This window comes from Hemitrygon akajei, chromosome 9 (genome assembly GCF_048418815.1).
Source record: "Hemitrygon akajei chromosome 9, sHemAka1.3, whole genome shotgun sequence".
Taxonomy (NCBI): Eukaryota; Metazoa; Chordata; class Chondrichthyes; order Myliobatiformes; family Dasyatidae; genus Hemitrygon; species Hemitrygon akajei.
The window spans coordinates 140,532,845-140,553,428 of record NC_133132.1 but is presented as its reverse complement, the minus strand read 5'-3'; the positions used below and the strand labels follow the sequence as shown (position 1 = coordinate 140,553,428).

Below are 20,584 nucleotides of genomic sequence, written 5' to 3'. Positions count from 1 at the left end.
GAGGTAATGTTACAGCTAAACAAGACCTTGGTCAGACCCCACTTGGAGTACTGTGTTCAGTTTTGGTCACCTCAGAACAGGAAGGATGTGGATGCTATAGGGAAAGTGTAGAGAAGACTTACAAGGATGTTGCCTAGATTGGACAGCATGCCTTATGAGAATAGGTTGAGTGAACTCGGCCTTTTCTCCTTGGAGCAATGGAGGATGAGAAGTGTCCTGATAGAGGTGTATAAGATGATGAGAGGCATTTGTTATGTGGATAGCCAGAGATTTTTTCCCAGGGCTGAAATGGCTATCATTAGGGGGCATAGTTTTAAGGTGCTTGGAAGTAGGTACAAGGGGGATACACTGCCAGTGAAGGTGGTAGAGGCGGATACAATAGGGTCTTTTAAGAGACTCTTGGATAGGTACATGGAACTTAGAAAAATTGAGGGCTAGGCAGTAGGGAGATGCTAGGCAGCTTCAAGAGTAGATTACATGGTCAGCACAACATTGTGGGCTGAATGGTCTGTAATGTGTTGTAGATTTTCTATGTTTCTATGTCTCCTTTATTAGTACCGTACTCCTCTTCTCCCCCCCTTACTTCCTGAGCCACAAAGCCTGAATCAGTCCCTGCAGCTTCCCCTTGATTAGTTGTTCCCCCCCCCCCCCCCAACAGTATCCAAAGCGGTACACTTATTACTGAGAGGAATGGCTGTAGGGGTACTCTACATTCACTTTCTGTCTCCCAACAGTCATCCAGGTATCTGCAATATAGGGGCGACTACCTCCCTTTACCTCCTATCACCTTCTCATTCTCCCGTATGAGCTGAAGGTCATTGACGTTCAGTTCCAGTTCCTTAACATTGTTCTAAGAAGTTGCAGCTCAATGCACTTCCTGCAGATGTAGTTATCAGGGAGACTACAACTCATACAAAGAACATACCACTACTTTTGAACCCATTCTCAGCACACTGGCTATGTCCTAACAGAAAAGAATTGCTGTAAATTTACTTGGAACCTCCACCTGCGGTTGCTCAAACCTGTTGAGCTAAAACTAGACCACCGTTACACTGCCCTTTCCAACAATGGCCACTCCACTTACACCTCCTTTCTTGTTATTGGCCCTGCACTCCTTGCAGCCTGACGAGATAGGGCCGAAAATCACCCAATCTCTTTTTAAGCCCCGTACTGTGTCACCAACAAATGACACACATTTGATGTCATTGCTGTAAGTACTGGAATGTGAACAGGTGACAGTGTAACAGTATGCATTTGCCCAGGAAATCAGGCATTATTGGAAAAGGCACACTGAATTATACCGTAAGGGTATAATATATATTTTTAACTTCTGCAAATACTTTAGAACCCAATTTTAGAAATATCTACAGTGCTCGATAAATGCAGACTTGTTGTTTTGCCTAGAAACAGGACTCAAAGTATTGATAGGTTCTTGATTGGACAAGGCATCAAAGGTTACGTGGAGAAGGCTGGGAAATGGGGTTAAGGAGCGGGATGAAAGGATCAAACTTGATGAATTACGGAGCAGACTCGATGGGCCAAATGGCCTAATTCTGACCCTATATCTTATGGTCTTATGGCCTCAAAGTAAGATTTCAAACATTCAGGACAAAGATGAAAAGAAATATCATTACTCAGAGGACAGGGCATCTCTGGAATTCTCTAACAAATTGTATTCAAAGCAGAGAACTAAAGTTTAATTATGGGACATGCAGCTAATACAGAAAAGTGTTTAGTTAAAAGAACTAGCCATAATCTTATAGAATGGGGCAAGTCATGACGATCTGGAGGGACTATTCCTGGTTCTGCTTCTTATTCTGCAGAAAAACAAGTATTTTGAACTACAAAAGTAATCATCTTTAATGGCCTTTACTTGTTTTGTTTCCCAACAGAGTGGTGTCAGAGAAAAATGTAATCATCCTTAGCAGCTGAACCTTCAGAAATAAGCCTTAGAAGGCACTTGTCAGATGATTAATTTCAGAAATTAATTAAATGAAGAAGACATTTTTCAGTGCCAGTCTGCTAATACTTGTCAAATCATTAATTGGGCAAGCCAGAACTAGATTAGATGTGTATAGAGTCATAAAACACTACAGCACAGAAACAGACTCCTTGGCCCATTTGGTCTGTGCTGAAACAATACTCTGCCTGGTTCCACTGACCTGCACCTGGACCATAGCCCTCCATACCCCTCCCATCCACGTACCTATCCAAATTTCTCTTAAGTGTTGAGATCGAGCTCACATCTACCACTTGTATTGGCAGCAAGTTCCACACTCTCACCACCCTCTGAGTGAAGAAGTTCTCTCTCTCTCTCATATTCCCCTTAAACATTTCACCCTTAATTGATGAGATGTAGTTGTAGTCTCACCCAACCTCAGTGGAAAATGCCTGCTTGCTTTTACTCTCTCTGAGATTGAGATGTGAACTATAAATCAATTAACTGGTGTTATGTTGAAGTTGCTTTATTGTGTCTTTGAGGCTGACATGAATGACAGCTCAACATACATAGGTCTCTTGAGGTTGTACTAGTACAAGGAGCTGAACAGCTTCTTCATTAATTCAGACAGAATAGATCACAGTGACAAGGCTGAAAGGGATGGTCATAAAGTTGTGAAGTTATTTTAAGTTTTGCAAGAGATTTTTTTTTGCTGGGAAGTAATTCAATGTGTTGGTGAAAGTTAAATATGCTTTACTTTACTATTTAAATTAAAAGATGCAGATTTTGTAGATCTGAAAAGACAATTGAAAATAGGGGAAATGTTCTGCAGGTCAGACAGCATCTGCATAAAAAATAACGGAGTTAATTCAGGTCAAATATCCTTCATCAAAATTAGGAATGAGAACAAGAAAAAAAGCTAATTTGTAGATAAGTTTGGGAAGGTGTGAATGGCACAAAGGGAATATCTCTGATAGGGTCAGGTGACGGAGATAAATTGTAAAATTTGTCTAGTTGTGCATTAGATCGTGCAATTAGTGGGAATATGAGCAAAGGACAGTAAAAGGGCAGTGACGTGCGGGACCATTGGATAGGCAATGATAATAGAGAGAAAAGCTGAGCTATTCCCACAGGTGAGTGACTTACAGCAGAAATGCGCTGTTGTGAAACAGGCATAGAAAATGGATTACTGAAGTTATAGAATTCAATATTGTGGCTGGAAGGCTACTTCATGCCCAGATGGAAGATGAAGTGTTGTTCCCCAAATTTGCTTTGTATTGCATCAGAATAGTTGAGGACCATTTGACGGATATATAGGTCAGAGTGAGAATGACAAGAGAGGATTAAAGTAACACCAGGAGTGAGGTTTGATCATATTTTCTCCTATCCTGCTTCCTTTAAGAACTCCATTCTATTTTCCCAGTGCCTCCATTTCTGTTGTATTTGCTCTAATTATCAGATCTTTTTTTTAAAACACAGGTTCCTCTGAGATTTCTCTGCTGCCAAAACTAACCCTTGGTTGCATTCATTTACTTTTGCAACTTTGATCTTAACTTCCTCCTGTTCAGAGTACTCCTGATCTTCACTTGCCACATCACATGTCTAGAAAGTGTAATAACAATCATTTGTAATTTCTGCTAGCTAAACAAGATTCCACCACCTGATACATCTTCCCATCCCCTCTTTTTCCAGCATTTCAAAGGGATCATTACCTTTGTGAATCCCAGGTTTGTTCTTCCATTCCTACCAACCTTTCTTCTTCTAACAGCATTTTCCCAAGCATCTACAAAAGATCCAACTCCTATACTTTTATCTCTTCCCTCCCCCACCCCCCAACATCCATTCAAGCAAAGCAGTGATTCACCTGCACTTATTCCGAACTACTATGCAGCACCCTATGCAGTGGTGTCTATTGTGGACAGAGCAATAACTACTTTGTGGAGCACATGTCCACTTGCAAGGTTAACCATGAACTTTCTGTTGCCTCTCACTTTAATACTCCTTTCCACTATTTGTGCATGGTCTCCTGTCTGTTATGATGTAGTAGAGCACACAAATGAGGAACACTTCTGTCTGTGCATGTTGCAGCCTTCCCTTCACAAAATAAAATCCCCAATCTCAGGTAAATCTCTTACACTGCCTGTCTCAGAACTGGTCTTTCTGCTGCTCGTCATCCATTTCAGAGTCAAAGTTGAGTTTATTGTCAATGAAGAAGTTGAAGCAGCATCACAGGCGCATAGCATTATATAACTGATGTTCACAAGAAAAATATAAATTAAGTTAAACAATTTCACAAGAAAAAAACAAAATTAGAACAAAAATTCAGTCCATTTTAGTGCAAAGTTATTGAATGGTAATTAGTGTTACTAAACTCTAGTGACTAGGGTTCTGTGACATTGTGTCAGGTCTCTCCCTCCATTAGGACTTTTTCCTACAAACCTGCATTTTGTAATTTTTTACACTACTTTGTTTGCATTCTCACTTTTTAACTCTCCTCATTAACCCATAAATTGGATGGCACCCAAAGCTAACACCATATCAACCCATTAACATTCATTCATCCCGTTCCATTCATCCACTTGCATCTTCTGTACAACTTTAAACTAACTTGTTCACTCTCCTTCCCACTTCTGGTCAAGTTTTCCACCTGAAACATTAATTCTGTTTCTCTCCCTGTACTTGCCAACTTGCTGTCTTACTTGAAGGTGTGTATCCTGCATTTTCTGTTTAAACTTTGTGTTACTTTGTTCATTTAATTTTAGCATACATTTATTTCTCATAATTTATCAAGCTTGGCCTGGTAAATATGGTATTTATCTGCTTAGAGACATTGGGAGTATATTATTTATATATATATATACACACATGTACACATTATTATATATACACACACGTTTATATATATATATATAAAAACACACAAACATACATGTGTCATCTGAGCAACTTTATGGCATGTATCCTGGTGAGGACCTGATGAATAGAGCACCTCTGAGATTCTGTGATACATTTCTAATAGTGAATGACTGAGGTTCAGAAATAGTATGTGGGTACTTACAACAATTAAAGAGATCCTCATTCAGCTCTCTCATGCTCAGCACAGTCAGCATTTGAGGATCCAATACACATATCCTTGGGATTATTGTATAGATTTTCAAACCACATATTACAAACTGCAGCTTGATGGAGGGCGTCGTCGTAAGTAGGGTAACATCAGAAATAGAAAGATTAGCAGAATTGTCAAAATCTGGTACTGATCACTGCTATAATTTGTACTGCAGTAAGTTCATTATGGGTCTGTCAATGTTCTGGTGCTGGGAAATGGCCAATGAATAATTGAAAGCATTGCATACATAACCCATTGTGCACAATGGGCACATCCCAAGCTAACGCGTTAACTAACTAAAATAATGATTCTCCAACTGAAAAAAATTGGATGGCTTATGACCCAGAATGATTAATCTCTGTCTTCCTCTTCTTTTCTATTCTTCTACACACAGCGTAATCCTCCAAATTAGAACCGATACTGCTCCTGGTTCAAATACAGCAATACAATAAACATTTTAAGGATCCAACTCATAGTGTGAAAAAATGACAAACAGTTTTGAATTGTTTGCACTATGAAAATTATACAGATACTGAATCATATGTACCACTTGAACATTATGTCATAAAGACAATGATACATGTAATTTCTGCTCTTGGTTTAAATTCATTTCCTTTCTATATGGAATGTTCATGTGTACATGGATTCTATCAACTCTCAGCAGAAATGGGGCAGTAATCATATCATTTTTATATACTTCCCATGTTAGTTCTTGATTAAGCAGATAACTTTAATAAGCTATAGAAATTAGTTTAAGTGCCTGCTTAAGTGTGAACTTGCCCACTGGATGTGTAAAGCAGAGATCTAGTTAGCTGAGATCACTGGCATCTGGTTTGTTGGTTATTTTACAAGTTTATGGAAGCAACGATTTTCAATCTTCTGAATACAGTAACCTTTAGTGTTCCTGCACAATGCCTATCCCTTTCCCCCCTCAACTGGATACACCGTATTGTTCAACTTGCTACAGCTAGCCTGTGCTGTGGTTCCTATGCTGAATTTCTCCTCTTCCTGAAATAGCAGGCTACCTTCCAACATTGGTAATATGAGGACCATGCTCCAACAAAGCACAAGTCTGGTTCAAGCATCTTAATAGTTTTAGGTTCTCTCTGGTTACCAACAGGCAATTAACTTTATGTTGTTGACAAACTTGTAAGTATTCAAGAGAATCCAGTTTTCATCCATGCAGATCATAAGAAACCACATTTATTGAGTAAATGTCACCATTGATACTGCCCTCACTTTCATCTCCTCCATTTCCTGAACGTCTGCACTCACTCCATCTTCCCACCACCTGAACAATGATAGAGTTCCTCTTGTCCTTACCTACCTCCCTATGAGCCACAACTTCAACATGTCATTCTCTGCAACTTCTGCCATCTCCAAAGGGATCCTACTGCCAAACATATCTTTAGGACCCTCTCTCTCTGCTTTCTGCAGAGATCGCTCCCTTTGTGATTCCCTTGTCCATTCAACCCTTCAACTAATCTCCCTCCCGGCACTTATCCCTGCAAGCCGCCAAATTGCTACACCTGTCCATTTATCTCCTCACTCACCTCCATACAGGGCCCTAAACAGTCCTTCCAGGTGAGGCAACACTTCACCTGTGAGTCGGCTGGTGTGGTATACTGCGTCCGATGCTCCCGGTGTGGCCTTATATATATTGGTGAGACCCGACGCAGACTGGGAGACCGTTTCGCTGAACACCTACACTCTGTCCACCAGAGAAGGTGGGATCTCCCAGTAGCCACACATTTTAATTCCACGTCCCATTCCCACTCTGATATGTCTATCCATGGCCTCCTCTACTGTCAAGATGAAGCCACACTCAGGTTGGAGGAACAACACCTTATATTCCGTCTGGGTAGCCTCCAACCTGATGGCATGAACATTGACTTCTCTAACTTCTGTTAATGCCCCTCCTCCCCTTCTTACCCCATCCCTGATTTATTTATTTTTCCCCCCTCCCCTTTTTGTTCTCTTTCTGCCCATCACTCTGCCTGTTCTCCATCTCCTTCTGGTGCTCCCCTCCCCCTTTCTTTCTCCCTAGGCCTCCCGTCCCATGATCCTTTCCCTTCTCCGGCTCTGTATCCCTTTTGCCAATCACCTTTCCAACTCAGCTTCACCCCACCCCCTCTGGTCTTCCCCTATCATTTTGCATTTCCCCCTCCCACTTTCAAATCTCTTACTATCTTTTCTTTCAGTTAGTCCTGACGAAGGGTCTCGGCCCGAAACGTTGACAGTGCTTCTTCCTATAGATGCTGCCTGGCCTGCTGCGTTCCACCAGCATTTTGTGTGTTACCTTCTATTCCATCTGGGTAGCCTCTAACCTGATGACATGAATATCAATTTCTCCTTCTGGTAAAAAAAAAATCCTAACTCCCCCCCCTCCTTCTTCAGTTCATCTCTCTGGCCTCTTAACATTTTTCATCTGCCAATCACCTACCCCTGGGACCCCTCCTCCTTCCCTTTCTCCACTCTCCTCACCTATCAGATGCCTTCCTCTCTGGCTCTTTACTTTTCCTACCCATCTGGTTTCACCTATCACCTTCTAGCTATTCTCCTAACCCTCTCCGCCCCCCCCCCGCCCCCCCGTTTTCATGCTGGCATCTTCCCATTTCCTTTCCAGTCCTGAACAATAGTCTTGGTCTGAAACACTGACTGTTTATTCATTTCCATAGATTCTGCTTGACCTGCTGAGTTCCATCAACGTTTTGTGTGTGTTGCAATGGTACAAACTGTTTGTTGCTAAAGAGGAGTCAATTACAAAAATACATATTGACAAATTAAAATGTCAATTGTTTAGGACCTTTGAATAAGCTCTTAACCATTTAAACCATTCAACTAATTTCAAGCGGAATCAGGTCAGCATGGGAAGTTCATCCAGCTGTTGACATCTCATTATCGTGTGAGTGCCTCAGTGATGGCACTCTGAATGTAACTGCAAACAAACAGGAGAAGCAGAGATTTCTTACTTTTCAATATCACACTGCTTACATTACCTTACAATTTCACTGTTCATTATCACTATTGGTTGGAAGAAACACAGGGGACAGTCATAATAAATTCAATGCCCAATTTGTTCCTCTGCCTGCAAAGTGGCTCCAAAGCAAACAAAGTACTGAAATATACGGCCAAAGTGTACAAGCTAATCAAACTCCAGCATGGTTTTGGCACTTCTGTGAAATAAGCTTGAGTAGTCCGAATCCATCTCTCAGCATGTGTATCATCATAAAACCATCCCTGAAAACTAAACTCATACTGGGTGAAGAATGGTTGGTTTGGGCAACAATGAAAGATACCACCAATACTGTGGAGGGAATGCTGTTCCCAAGTGTGCACTGAAGTACTTTATATAGATGAGATGGAGGAAGCTTTGCCCTGCATCTGTTTTGTAAGATCATAACTGCAGAGCAGGTGCAAGCCCAACTTCTATGAAACAGAAAATTTCAAAGACCAATTAAGGTCAGTACTGGTACATCAAAAATATCTCCAGATGCTTTATCAATGACCTTCCTCCACCACAAGTTCAGAAGTGTAGCTGTTTGCTGACAATGACTCAACATTCAGCACTAAATGCAACAGCATGAACAGATGGTTACAGTTCAGGACCAAGCCCCAGACAAGTAGTACTGTCAGGCAATGTTCAGAGAAGAGCAGAACAATTCCTTATTGATATTCAATGGCATTATTATAGTATAATCCCTCATGATCAACATCCTGTAGAAGCTGCTCTATTGTTCAGCAACACAAAGATCTAGTGATTTACGATGAGAACAAAATTCACTGTGAATGAAGAAAAACTTACCTCAGATTCTTGAAAGTGCTTGAAATTTCTCATACATTGCTAATTGTTGTGCTTATAGTAGTCAAGAATATACCAACACAATCTACAATCTCTTTAAGTCACCCAGCAACCCTTCTCCCACTCAGCCTGTTATGTGACTTAATTATCCAAATTAACACAATCTAGCACATTTTAGATGGATGCTAAATCTATTTTTAACAGATAGAATGGAGTTTAATTAAAAAAATATTATTAACCTGCACAAATGAAAATCAAATTTTGTAGGAATGAAATTGAAGATAATAAATGTTGGATAATTCAATATTGATTTTTCTCCATTAGCCTGAATGAAAGCATAACTCACGTATGCCACAGGCACCAGTAAATTAAGATGATTTTTCTCATGAGTAAGGCAAAGGTCAATATTACACTTGAACTCATTCACTGCCCTGTCCACTGACAGCATTCCTCCTTCACTGTTGTTGCACTGGATCTTTTGTGCCTTCCACAGAAAAATTCCATGATGCGATCTCCTTGGCCTTTCTCCTGATCTGCAAATATTCTCTCAGTGGAAATTCCATACAATGGGATGATTCTGGAATAGCGCAAGCTGCAGCATGAGCCATACAGCACAGGAACAAGCTCTACAGTCTACCAAATCCACATTTGGCAGAGAGGAGCCATCTCTGCTCTTCAAGACTGCTTTGAGCACACTGACTGGCACATGTTCAGGGAGGCTGCAACCTGGAGGAGTGCATGGCATCAGTGACTAGCTACATCAGCAAGTGCATCGATAACATCACTGTGTCCAAAACCATCACTACACGCGCTAATCAGAAGCCATGGATGACAGCGGAGGTGCATGTGCTGCTGAGGACCCATGACTCCGCCTTCAGAGCAGGTGACAAGGCAGCTTTAACAACAGCGAGGGCCAAATAGTCCCGGGCCATCAGAGAGGCAAAGCATGCACACGCCCAGCAAATCCACAGCCAGTTCCAGGACAGTGGTGACACGCAGCGCATGTGGAAGGGCATTCAGCACATCACCAACTACAGGACAACATCACCTGACTGTGCAGGTGATGCCTCCCTCCCAGATGCCCTGAACAACTTCTACGCTTGTTTTGAGGTGGAAAATGACGTGGCGGCGAGGAAGTCCACCCCTCCCACAAATGACCAGGTACTGTGTCTCACCATGGCCGATGTGAGAAGAACCCTGTGCAGGGTCAACCCACGGAAGGCTGCTGAACCAGACAATATTCCTGGTAGAGTGCTTAGAGGATGTACAGACCAGCTAGCAGATGTTCTCACTGACATCTTCAACATCTCCCTGAGCAGTGCCATCGTTCCAACGTGCTTCAAGGCCGCCACCATTGTCCCTGTGCCGAAGAAGTCTTTAGTGTCCTACCTCAATGACTACAGTCCCGTTGCACTCACATCCATCATTATGAAGTGTTTCGAGAGGCTCATCATGAGGCACATCAAAACCCTGATGCCCCCCTCACTGGACCCCCTGCAGTTTGCGTACCATCCCAACCATTCAACAGATGATGCCATTGCCAACACCCTCCACCAGGCCCTAACCCACTTGGACAAAAAGGACACGTACGTTCGAATGCTGTTCATAGACTTCAGTTCAGCATTCAACACAATCATCCCTCAGAAACTGATTGGAAAGCTGAGCCTACTGGGCCTGAACACCTCCCTCTGCAACTGGATACTGGACTTCCTGACTGGGAGACCTCAGTCAGTCTGGATCAGAGGCAGCATCTCCAACACCATCACACTGAGCACAGGAGCCCCCCAGGGCTGTGTGCTCAGTCCACTGCTGTTCACTCTGCTGACCCACGACTGTGCTGCAACACACAGCTCGAACCACATCATCAAGTTCGCCAATGACACGACTGTGGCGGGTCTCATCAGCAAGAACGATGAGTCAGCATACAGAGAGGAGGTGCAGTGGCTAACAGACTGGTGCAGAGCCAACAATGTGTCTCTGAATGTGGACAAAACAAAAGAGATGGTTGTTGACTTCAGGAGGGCATGGAGCGACCACTCCCCACTGAACATCGACGGCTCCTCGAGAGAGAGAGATCATTAAGAGCACCAAATTTCTTGGTGTTCACCTGGTGAAGAATCTCACCTGGTCCCTCAACACCAGCTCCATAGCAAAGAAAGCCCAGCAGCATCTCTACTTTCTGCGAAGGCTGAGGAAAGTCCATCTCCCACCCCACCCCCATCCTCATCACATTCTGCAGGGGTTGTATTGAGAGCATCCTGAGCAGCTGCATCACTGCCTAGTTCAGAAATTGCACCATCTCAGATCGCCAGACCCTGCAGCGGATAGTGAGGTCAGCTGAGAAGATCATCGGGGTCTCTCTTCCTGCCATTACAGACATTTACACTACACACTGCATCCACAAAGCAAACAGATTATGAAGGACCCCATGCACCCCTCATACAAACTCTTCTCCCTCCTGCCATCTGGGAAAAGGCACCGAAGCATTCAGACTCCTCAATACCCAAAGCCTGGACTGACACCAACTTACTGCCCTCTGCTATGCCTATTGTCTTGTTTTGTGCACTTTATGCACTCCTGGGTGGGTCTGTAGTCTAGTGTAGTCTTTTTTTTTCTGTGTTGTTTTTACGTAGTTCAGTGTAGTTTTTGTATTGTTTCATGTAGCACCATGGTCCTGAAAAACATTGTCTCATTTTTACTGTGTACTGTACCAGCAGTTATGGTCGAAATGGCTATAAAAAGTGACTTGACTTGATCTGACACCAAGCACTCATCTTACAATTAATTTTGCACTGTTATACTCCTGACATTTCCACGACTTGCCCCAGATTCTACCACTCACCGATACATTCAGGGGAACTTAAAACATCATATCAATCTGCACGTCTCTGGGATATGCAGCGCCCAAGGGAGACCAATGCAGTCACAGGGAAAACATGCAAATGGCACACAGAGAGCATTAGAGGCCTAGATTGAGCCTGGGTCACTGGTGATGCATTATCATGCCACAAGAGATAACAGAAACAGAGCACCATTGTAACTGGGTTGGTACAGGAACCAAATGAAAGAAGAAGAGAAATGCAGTGTGGATGGATGAGAGAGGAAAGTATATCTGTGAACCCGTGGGACATCTGTAGGAGTCCAAGCACAAACAAGAGAAAATATGTAGGTGCTGGAAATCCAAGCAGCACACACAAGATGCTGGAGGAACTCAGCAGGCCAGCCGACATCTACAGAAAAGAGTAAACAGTTGATAACCTTCATCAGGACTGGAGAAAAAAGATGAGAAGTCAGAGTAAGAAGGTGGAGGGAGGGGAGGAAGAAATACAAGGTAGTAGGTGATAGGTGAAACCGGGAGGGTGAAGTAAAGAGCTGGGAAGTTGATTGGTGAAAGAGCTAAAGGGTTGCAGAAGGGGGAGTTTCTTTGGAGAGGACAGAAGGCCATAGAAGAAAGGGAAAGGAGAGGAGCACCAGAGGGAGGTGATGGGCAGGTAAGGAGATAAGGTAAGAGAGTGAAATGGGAATGGGGAATGGTGAAGGAGAGGTGGGGGGCATTATAGGAAGTTTGAGAAATGGATGCTTATGCCATTAGTTTGGAGGCTACCCAGACAGAATATAAAATGTTGTTCCTCCAACCTGACTGTGGCCTTATCTTGGCATGGAGGAGGCCATGGATTGACAGGTCAGACAATAGATGCAGAAGTAGACCATTTGGCCCTTCGAGCCTGCACTGCCATTTTGAGATCATGGCTGAGCAATTCCTATCAATACCCAGTTCCTGCCTTGTCCCCATATCCCTTGATTCCCCTATCCATAAGATACCTATCTAGCTCCTTCTTGAAAGCATCCAGAGAATTGGCCTCCACTACCTTCCAAGGCAGTGCATTCCAGACACCCACAACTCTCTGGGAGAAGAAGTTTTTCCTTAACTCTGTCCTAAATGACCTACCCCTTATTCTCAAACCATGCCCTCTGGTACTGGACTCTCTCAGCATCTGGAACATATTTCCTGCCTCTATCTTGTCCAATCCCTTAATAATCTTATATGTTTCAATCAGATCCCCTCTCAATCTCCTTAATTCCAGCGTGTACAAGCCCAGTCTCTCTAACCTCTCTGCGTAAGACAGTCCAGACATCCCAGGTATTAACCTCGTGAATCTACGCTGCACTTCCTCTACAGTCAGGATGTCCTTCCTTAACCCTGGAGACCAAAACTGTACACAATACTCCAGGTGTGGTCTCACCAGGGCTCTGTACAAATGCAAGAGGATTTCCTTGCTCTTGTACTCAATTCCCTTTGTAATAAAGGCCAACATTCCATTAGCCTTCTTCACTGCCTGCTGCACTTGCTCATTCACCTTCAGTGACTGATGAACAAGGACTCCGAGATCTCTTTGTATTACTCCCTTACCCAACTCTATACCGTTCAGATAATAATCTGCCTTCCTGTTCTTACTCAAGTGGATAACCTCACACTTATTCACATTAAATGCCATCTGCCAAGTATCTGCCCACTCACCCAGCCTATCCAAGTCACCCTGAATTCTCCTAACATCCACATCACATGTCACACTGCCACCCAGCTTAGTATCATCAGCAAATTTGCTGATGTTATTTTCTATGCCTTCATCCAAATCGTTAACGTAAATGGTAAACAGCTGTGGTCCCAATACCGAGCCCTGTGTCAGAGTGGGAAGGGGAAGTAGAATTTAAATAGGTGGCCATCAATCTAACTCTAACTCTAAAGAGAGTAGAGTATTAATATTTATATCTGGAGGAAACCATATGCCTGGAGAGTGGAGGAAAGACTTATTCTAGGCCTAGCAAGAATAAATAGGTGTGTGAAAGGGGCAGCAGCAAGATAGAAATCTCAAAAATCTTTAAGATCATCAACTGCTCTCATGTCATGATTGGTTGCCTAATAAGTACATGAGAATAATTCTGGGAATAAAAGGGTTAACATATGAGGAGCATTTGAAGGCTCTAGGCCTGTACTCACTAGAATTCTGAAAAATTGAAGGGGAATGTCATTGAGACATATTGAATATTTAAAGGCCAAGACAGAGTGGATGTGGAGAGGATGTTCCCTGTAGTGGGGGGAGCCAAAGACTAAAGGGTACAGCCTCAGAATTGAGGGATGTTCATTTAGAACAGAGATGAGGAGGAATTTCTCTGGTGAAGCTGTAGAATTCATTGCCACAGACAGTTATGCAGGCCAAGTCTTTGGGTATATTTAAGGTGGAGGTTGATAGGTTTTTAATGAATTAGTGTCAAAGGTTACAGGGAGATGGCAAGAGAATGGGTTGAGAGGGATAATAAATTAGCCACGATAGAGCAGACTTGATGGACTGAATGGCCTAATTTTGCTCCTATGTCTTATGGTCTAAAATTTATGCCCATTTCAATAATTTTATGATAGTATAAAATCCAACACAGCATTTTTTCTAATATTCTCAGATTCTAAATCAAATAAGTTTGCATTAAAATGTTGATTTGCAATTCACATTCATAAGTCACACAAATTACTGGGACATACTGCAGCAGATGGCAAAAGATAATTTTTGTAATCAATCTATCTATTTTCTATTTTGCAAATTGACCTTTGCAAAAAAAACTGCATTTTGGTAAATTTCACCTAATATATACAATGTAATTATAGTTTAAATCATCACAAATTCAGTTTCGGGAGCATCCTCTTTAAGACTATAACATTACACAAATCACTGAGTTTTGATATATGATGGACAGCTATCTGTAATGTGAAATGTTATCCATATCACTCATAAGGTTCTGGAATTCAATGTCATGAAAATTAATTTAAACCTTATTTAATTTTGCAGTGGTATATCAATGTTTTCATTTTAAATTAAATAGAAGTTGAATAAATGGTGAGACATTTGATCACCATTTTATGCATACCTGCTGCATCATTGTTTCCTTATACTGTTTTTTCTGTGTGACTTTAATTGGAGGAAGTTTGGTGATGGCTGAAACCAGAAAGTTCATTAGGATATCTTCACAGTTAGTCATCTGGTCTATCATGTTGTGAAGACTGGCTGGCAAGTAATAGCTGTACAAGTAGTGATAGTATCTGGAAGAAAAGAATTTTTTTGTGAGACACATCTATCTCCCAAGTAACTTTCTCCAACTCATAACACAATTTAAAGACCAATATAGTATTTGGGCTTGACTTTCAAATTTGCTACCTGCAGAAACATATTGAAGAGGAAATAACAAGGGGGTACAGCACAAATCAAGGAATACTCAAAGCAACAAGCTTTAATTTTCAGCTTTTTTCTTAAGTTAAATCTTTCTCTGAATTAAATAACATAAGAAAGAAAAGATCAATAAAGATTCTATTTCAGATTTTATAGACTGCTTTTTGCTTCTATGTTAATGTTTCATTCACTCCATTTTCATTTGAAATGTTTTTTTGGTAGGAATACTTTTAGTCTCTTTTCAAACATTTGCTTCTTTGCATCTTTCACTTGACTTATACTTAATAAAACTATGCTTTCCCTTCCCTTAGGCGTCAAGGCCTCAACAACCTCTGGATAAAAATGCCCCACACAATTACTCTTCATCTTCACATTACTCCAATCCAGCCCTCAATGCATTTTCATTGATTGCCATATTTCTATCATGCAGTCAAACTCTAACATGGGGTTCAGCTTTTTATACATTTATAAGATCATAGGACCATAACGCATAGGAGCAGAATTAGGCCATTGGGTCTGCTCCCTTTCTTCTTAAAGAGTGGAATGACATTTGTGATCTACCAGTCCTCCAAAACCAATCCAGAATCTAGTGATTCTTGAAAGATCAATACTAATGCCTCCAAATCTCTACAGTCACCTCTTTCAGAACCCTGGGGTGTAATCCATCTGGTCCAGGTGACTTTCAGCTTCTCCCTAGTAATAGCAACTACACACACTTCGGTATTCTCAAATTTCTGCAATGCTGCTTTTATCTTCCACAGTGAAGACTGACACAAAATACTTCTCAGACTGACACAAAATGCTTTTCAGTTAATCTTCCATTTAATGCCTGCAATTCGATGAATATAGAATCTGTGAAAATATTGTCAATTTCCTTGGATTTTGCACACACTTTTCTGACCAGGAACCTTATCCTGCCCCAACAGATTTATTGTTCCAGCTTCAAAATTCTCAGTCCATCTGAAACCCTTCCTTTAGCTTCTCCTGCTCTAGTTTCTCGAAAGTTCAAATTGGAAGTAAATTTATCATCAAAATGCATATATATCAACATACACTATCTTCAGATTCATTTTCTCAGCACAAGACTCAGGTCAGGATTGTAACAGAATACTTGCCACTTGCCTGGATGAATTCAGCTCCATCAACACTCAAGAAGCTTGACACCATCCAGTTCAAGGCAGCCCACTTGATTGGTACCCCTTCCACAAGCAGCCAATCCCTCTATCATTGACAAACAGTTGCAGCAGTGTGTACTGTCTACAAGATGCACTGCAACAACACACCAAAGTTCCTAAGGCAGCACCTTCCAGACCCATGGCCACTACCGTCTAGAAGGATGAGAACAGCAGGTACCCGGTATCTCAGGAATTGCAGCGGTTCAAGAAGGCAGCTCATCACCACCTTCTCAAGGGCAACTGGGGATGGGCAATAAATGCTGGTTTAGCTGGTGACACCTACATCCCATAAAGGAATAAATTTTTAAAAATTACAGTAAAACAGGGAAATACTATAGAAACAATGAAAAACTATACAGAGACTGATGAACAACCAATGTACAAAAAAAGACAAACTATGCAAATAAAAAAAAGGATAAGTAAATAAATAAATAATATGGAGGACATGAGTTGTAGAGTCCTTGAAACTGAGTCCATTGGTTATGGAATCAATTCAGAGTTGAGGCGAGTGAAGTTAAGAAACTTAACATCACATTAGCTGTCTAATTTATTCTATTGGTTATCCACCTCATAAATTTCACAGGACTCCATTATCCCAGATCTAACCTCAATATTACCTCTAAACTGGTGGCAAGAGAAATGATGGGAGTGCTTGTTGAAGCAACCTCTACCTTGCAGAAGCTCTTCTTGACATCTCTCTCCATATTATTGTCCCAATGTTTATTTCTAGTTTCCTGATCCTTGGTGTACCCTTTTCATTTTGGTTATTCAATCACTTTACAGTGTCAACACCAATTTCCACATTCAACAGTTCCTCTCTACCTTCTTCTTCACTCAAGCACATTCTCTGCCCCTATTTCTCTGCTCCATACATTTTCCCTCGGTGACATACTTTGCAGTATTACGGCAGGGTTAATGCCTTCTTTTCACAACCAGGATTCCAATTTCTACTGATAATGGTAATGATTTAGTTTATTGATAAACTTGTTCATTATGCTTCCCACTACACCCTTTGTTTTTTTTTCAATATTCAAAGTAATTTATTATCAAAGTACATATACCATATACAACCTTGAGATTCATTTTCTTGCAGGCTGCAACAGGAAAACCAAGAAATACAATAGAATCCATGAAAAGCCATACATGAGAGAGGCAGAGTCCTGAAGTAAGTCTACAGGCTGTGAAGCCATCCACACTGGTCCAGGTGCCCGATTGTTGTAGGAACTGATCCTGAGCCTGGTAGTATGGGACCCAAGATTCTTGCACGTCCTGCTCAACAGTAGTAGTGAGAAGTGAGAGAGTGTGGTCAAACGCAAGTAGATGGGATGGGCTCAGGTGTGGTATTCTAGCTGGCACGATGTAGTGGGGCTGAACTCTGGTTCACTTTCTATCTTGGCACTTTAATCTGGCTTGATGTCCGCTCGGCGCCCTCTCTTCCAGCAACCTTTGTTAGCGTCAAGCTGCTGTACCTGCATTCCTAAGAGTCAAGTTTACTGCATCCTTTGGGAGATGGTAAAATCACTCATTTGTTTAGACAGTTCAAAAGTATGTTTCTTAAAGGGAAATTACAGGCTTTGGATTGTAGCGATCAGAAGTATATCTGTCCACAAAACGCCAGAGCCAGCGCCATCTTGATCGCGTATCTGTATGTCATACGATGTTTCGTGGTCTCCATGTTATACATAAGTATACTTTTGTTCGACTCTTTCGTCCTATTTTTTCTGATTTTCTGTTCGTTAAAACCTGTTACATGTATAACGGGTCCAGGTCTGCGAAAATATCTAATTAATATTTGAAGTTAATACTATTTCTCTCACATATATCGTCTAATCTGCTGAGATTTTCTTTATTTTTTAAATTTTAGATTGCTAGCATTCACACTTTATTTAGGAAATTAATGTTTATGTTTTTACTGAGTATTCAGTAATATAGCTCTGAAACTGCCTATTAAATGCACAGACATGTATTGAAATGCATGAACATGTAATGATTTTTTCCAAACCAATGCCTCTATTCTTGTATAGCTTTGTCAAGCATATGATGGGCAATGCACCATGACTAAACGTGTGAGGTGTGGAATCAGGGATTATGGATACAAACCTTTGTCTTATCACAAGGATTGGATTTGGTTTGTGACACCATAATTGAAAGTGCTGCATTGTTCGGTTTCTGTATTATAATAAGCTGTCAGAGGCATACTTATTTCTTTACTCTGCAACTTACAATATTTTAATTTGTGAATATGCTATTCTCTAATACCCTTTCTTGACATGAATCCACATGGTAATGTGTCTTGTTGAAGACTGTGATATAATGATGTTCTACTAATTTGAATACGGTTCTTTGAAGCTTATTTAATTGAGATATAACAAGTCTTCCACTGAGCAGGGCCGATGACACAGAAACTCTTAATTTGACCCAATGCATTTACCATAAAATTATCTTAACTTATACATTACTGGTACTTTTCTGAATCTGCTGAGGACAATACTGAGCTATTTTTTAGTTCATATGCAGGCTTTCATCCAGCTGTGAAATTGCACTGGTGAAACAAAAAGGAATGTAAGAGAAATATCTATTACTAAAATCCAATACTTCAACAAAGTTAGTCAATTTATAGTTTATTTCTGTGACATTGAGAACAAATGCAAGACAAGAATGAAAAGGGATTTCAAGCATCATACAGTGATAGAGAATGCCCCTGATAGCCTCCAGTCTATAAATTTATGCTTGGTGGTAATAATTTCCAATTCCATATTATAATATAAAATTTAATTTTAGTCTTAAATTATATTGCATTTCTAGACTTTCAGACCTGAAAATTCTTTCAGTTGATGTAAACGCTTCTCAGCAAAGAGGAACAGTTAAATTAAATGATGCCAAAAACTAAATTGAATTGAATTGACTTTATTTCTTACATCCCTCACATACATGAGGAGTAAAAATCTTAACGTTATGTCTCCATCTAAATGTGCAATGTGCAATCATAGCAAATAGAACAGCCAATGTGTGCTGTCTTCTACTTCTCAACAAAGTCATATTACCTGAAACAATGGAGCTCAGAAGCAGTGAAGTATACCACATCTCAAGTTCAGTTCAACATTTCAAACATTTCAAAAATCAGTTGTTATATCATTTTAGTACTAATACTTCTTTGACCACCTTTGATGATAAGACATCTCACAAACGAGAAAATCAGCGGACGCTGAAAATTAATTTCAGAATGTGATCATTCTTTCTTTGGTTTAATGTCACTGCCACATTTACCCAGAGGACAAACCAACTCAACATGGCCAATCATGTAATGTCTGCCATAAATGAAACCCATGCCATATTTAAGATAATGTTTTCTTTTAATCAGACATTTGATTCAACTATTGCAGTTACTTTTGCCGTCACTATAGACAAAATAAAAAATTGAGAGCTTTTAAAAAATCTGCAGAGGAGAAAAAGTAGTGAGTTATTGTAACTCTTCCAAATTAAAACATTAAATCAGTTCTCCTTGGTTTATGGTTTCCCTGATGAAAAGCCTCAGTTAGCCATTACTTGTGTTAAGTACAAGAGCAAAATGTCTGATAGGAGCCAGTAAAAATATAGAATTAAATCCATAAATAAATCAACTATTCCCTCGGGTGTGCATTTAAGATTGGTGTGGTTCATTGTACATTATGTAGCACTGACCTGCTTTTTTGCTGTTTCAAGTTTTATTTGACTGTAAATGCAATTAATACATTAGCAATCAATCAATCATTCACAGCACTCAAAAATAAAATTAATTTGAACTTTCAATATTTGGGGCAATAGACACCAATAGCTTTTCTGTTTTTCTATGCACTTATCCTAAATTTTATTTTCAGATGAAGGGCAAAATCAGATAAGTGGTATAACATGGCCATTGACCAAGCTACTTTGCCTGAGTTCCATTCTGTCAATTTGACTCAATCAGCAATATTCAATGATTACTTTTCACCATTCCTACAGGAAGAAATAATGGAGTTTAATCAGGGCAACTTCATTATATTTTATATTTCAATATCTTCTACAGTTATGCAATATACACAACAGTTTTCCTGTTTAATAGTGTAATTATCGGAAGAATGGACGAAGAAGGGTAATGCCCATTATGGCATTCCTCCAGAGAGACACTTCAGAATCAAAATGCTTTATAAAATAATCCTAAGGTTTTGCTTCTGGTGCATTTTTGGGAATCCATTCCACAAGTTGATCACTGTCTGAATCCATAATCCACCTTAAGACACAAGAACAGAAAATGCCATTCGCCCATTGAGCCATCTCCACCATTTGATCATGGTGAGTTTATTTTCCCTTTCAATCCAGTCTCCT

The 20,584-nt window shown here is 40.6% G+C and overlaps 1 protein-coding gene across 2 annotated transcripts in view; it reads right to left on the bottom strand.

Moving 5' to 3' along the window:
• Positions 1–20,584, bottom strand: part of LOC140733582 (exostosin-1-like) — a 453,577-nt gene that overhangs the window by 22,894 nt on the left and 410,099 nt on the right. For both annotated transcript variants that reach the window (XM_073057124.1, XM_073057122.1), the window contains one exon: positions 14,767–14,938. In XM_073057124.1, the coding sequence (XP_072913225.1) occupies positions 14,767–14,938 (172 nt within the window). The remainder of the gene's footprint in view (positions 1–14,766; positions 14,939–20,584) is intronic.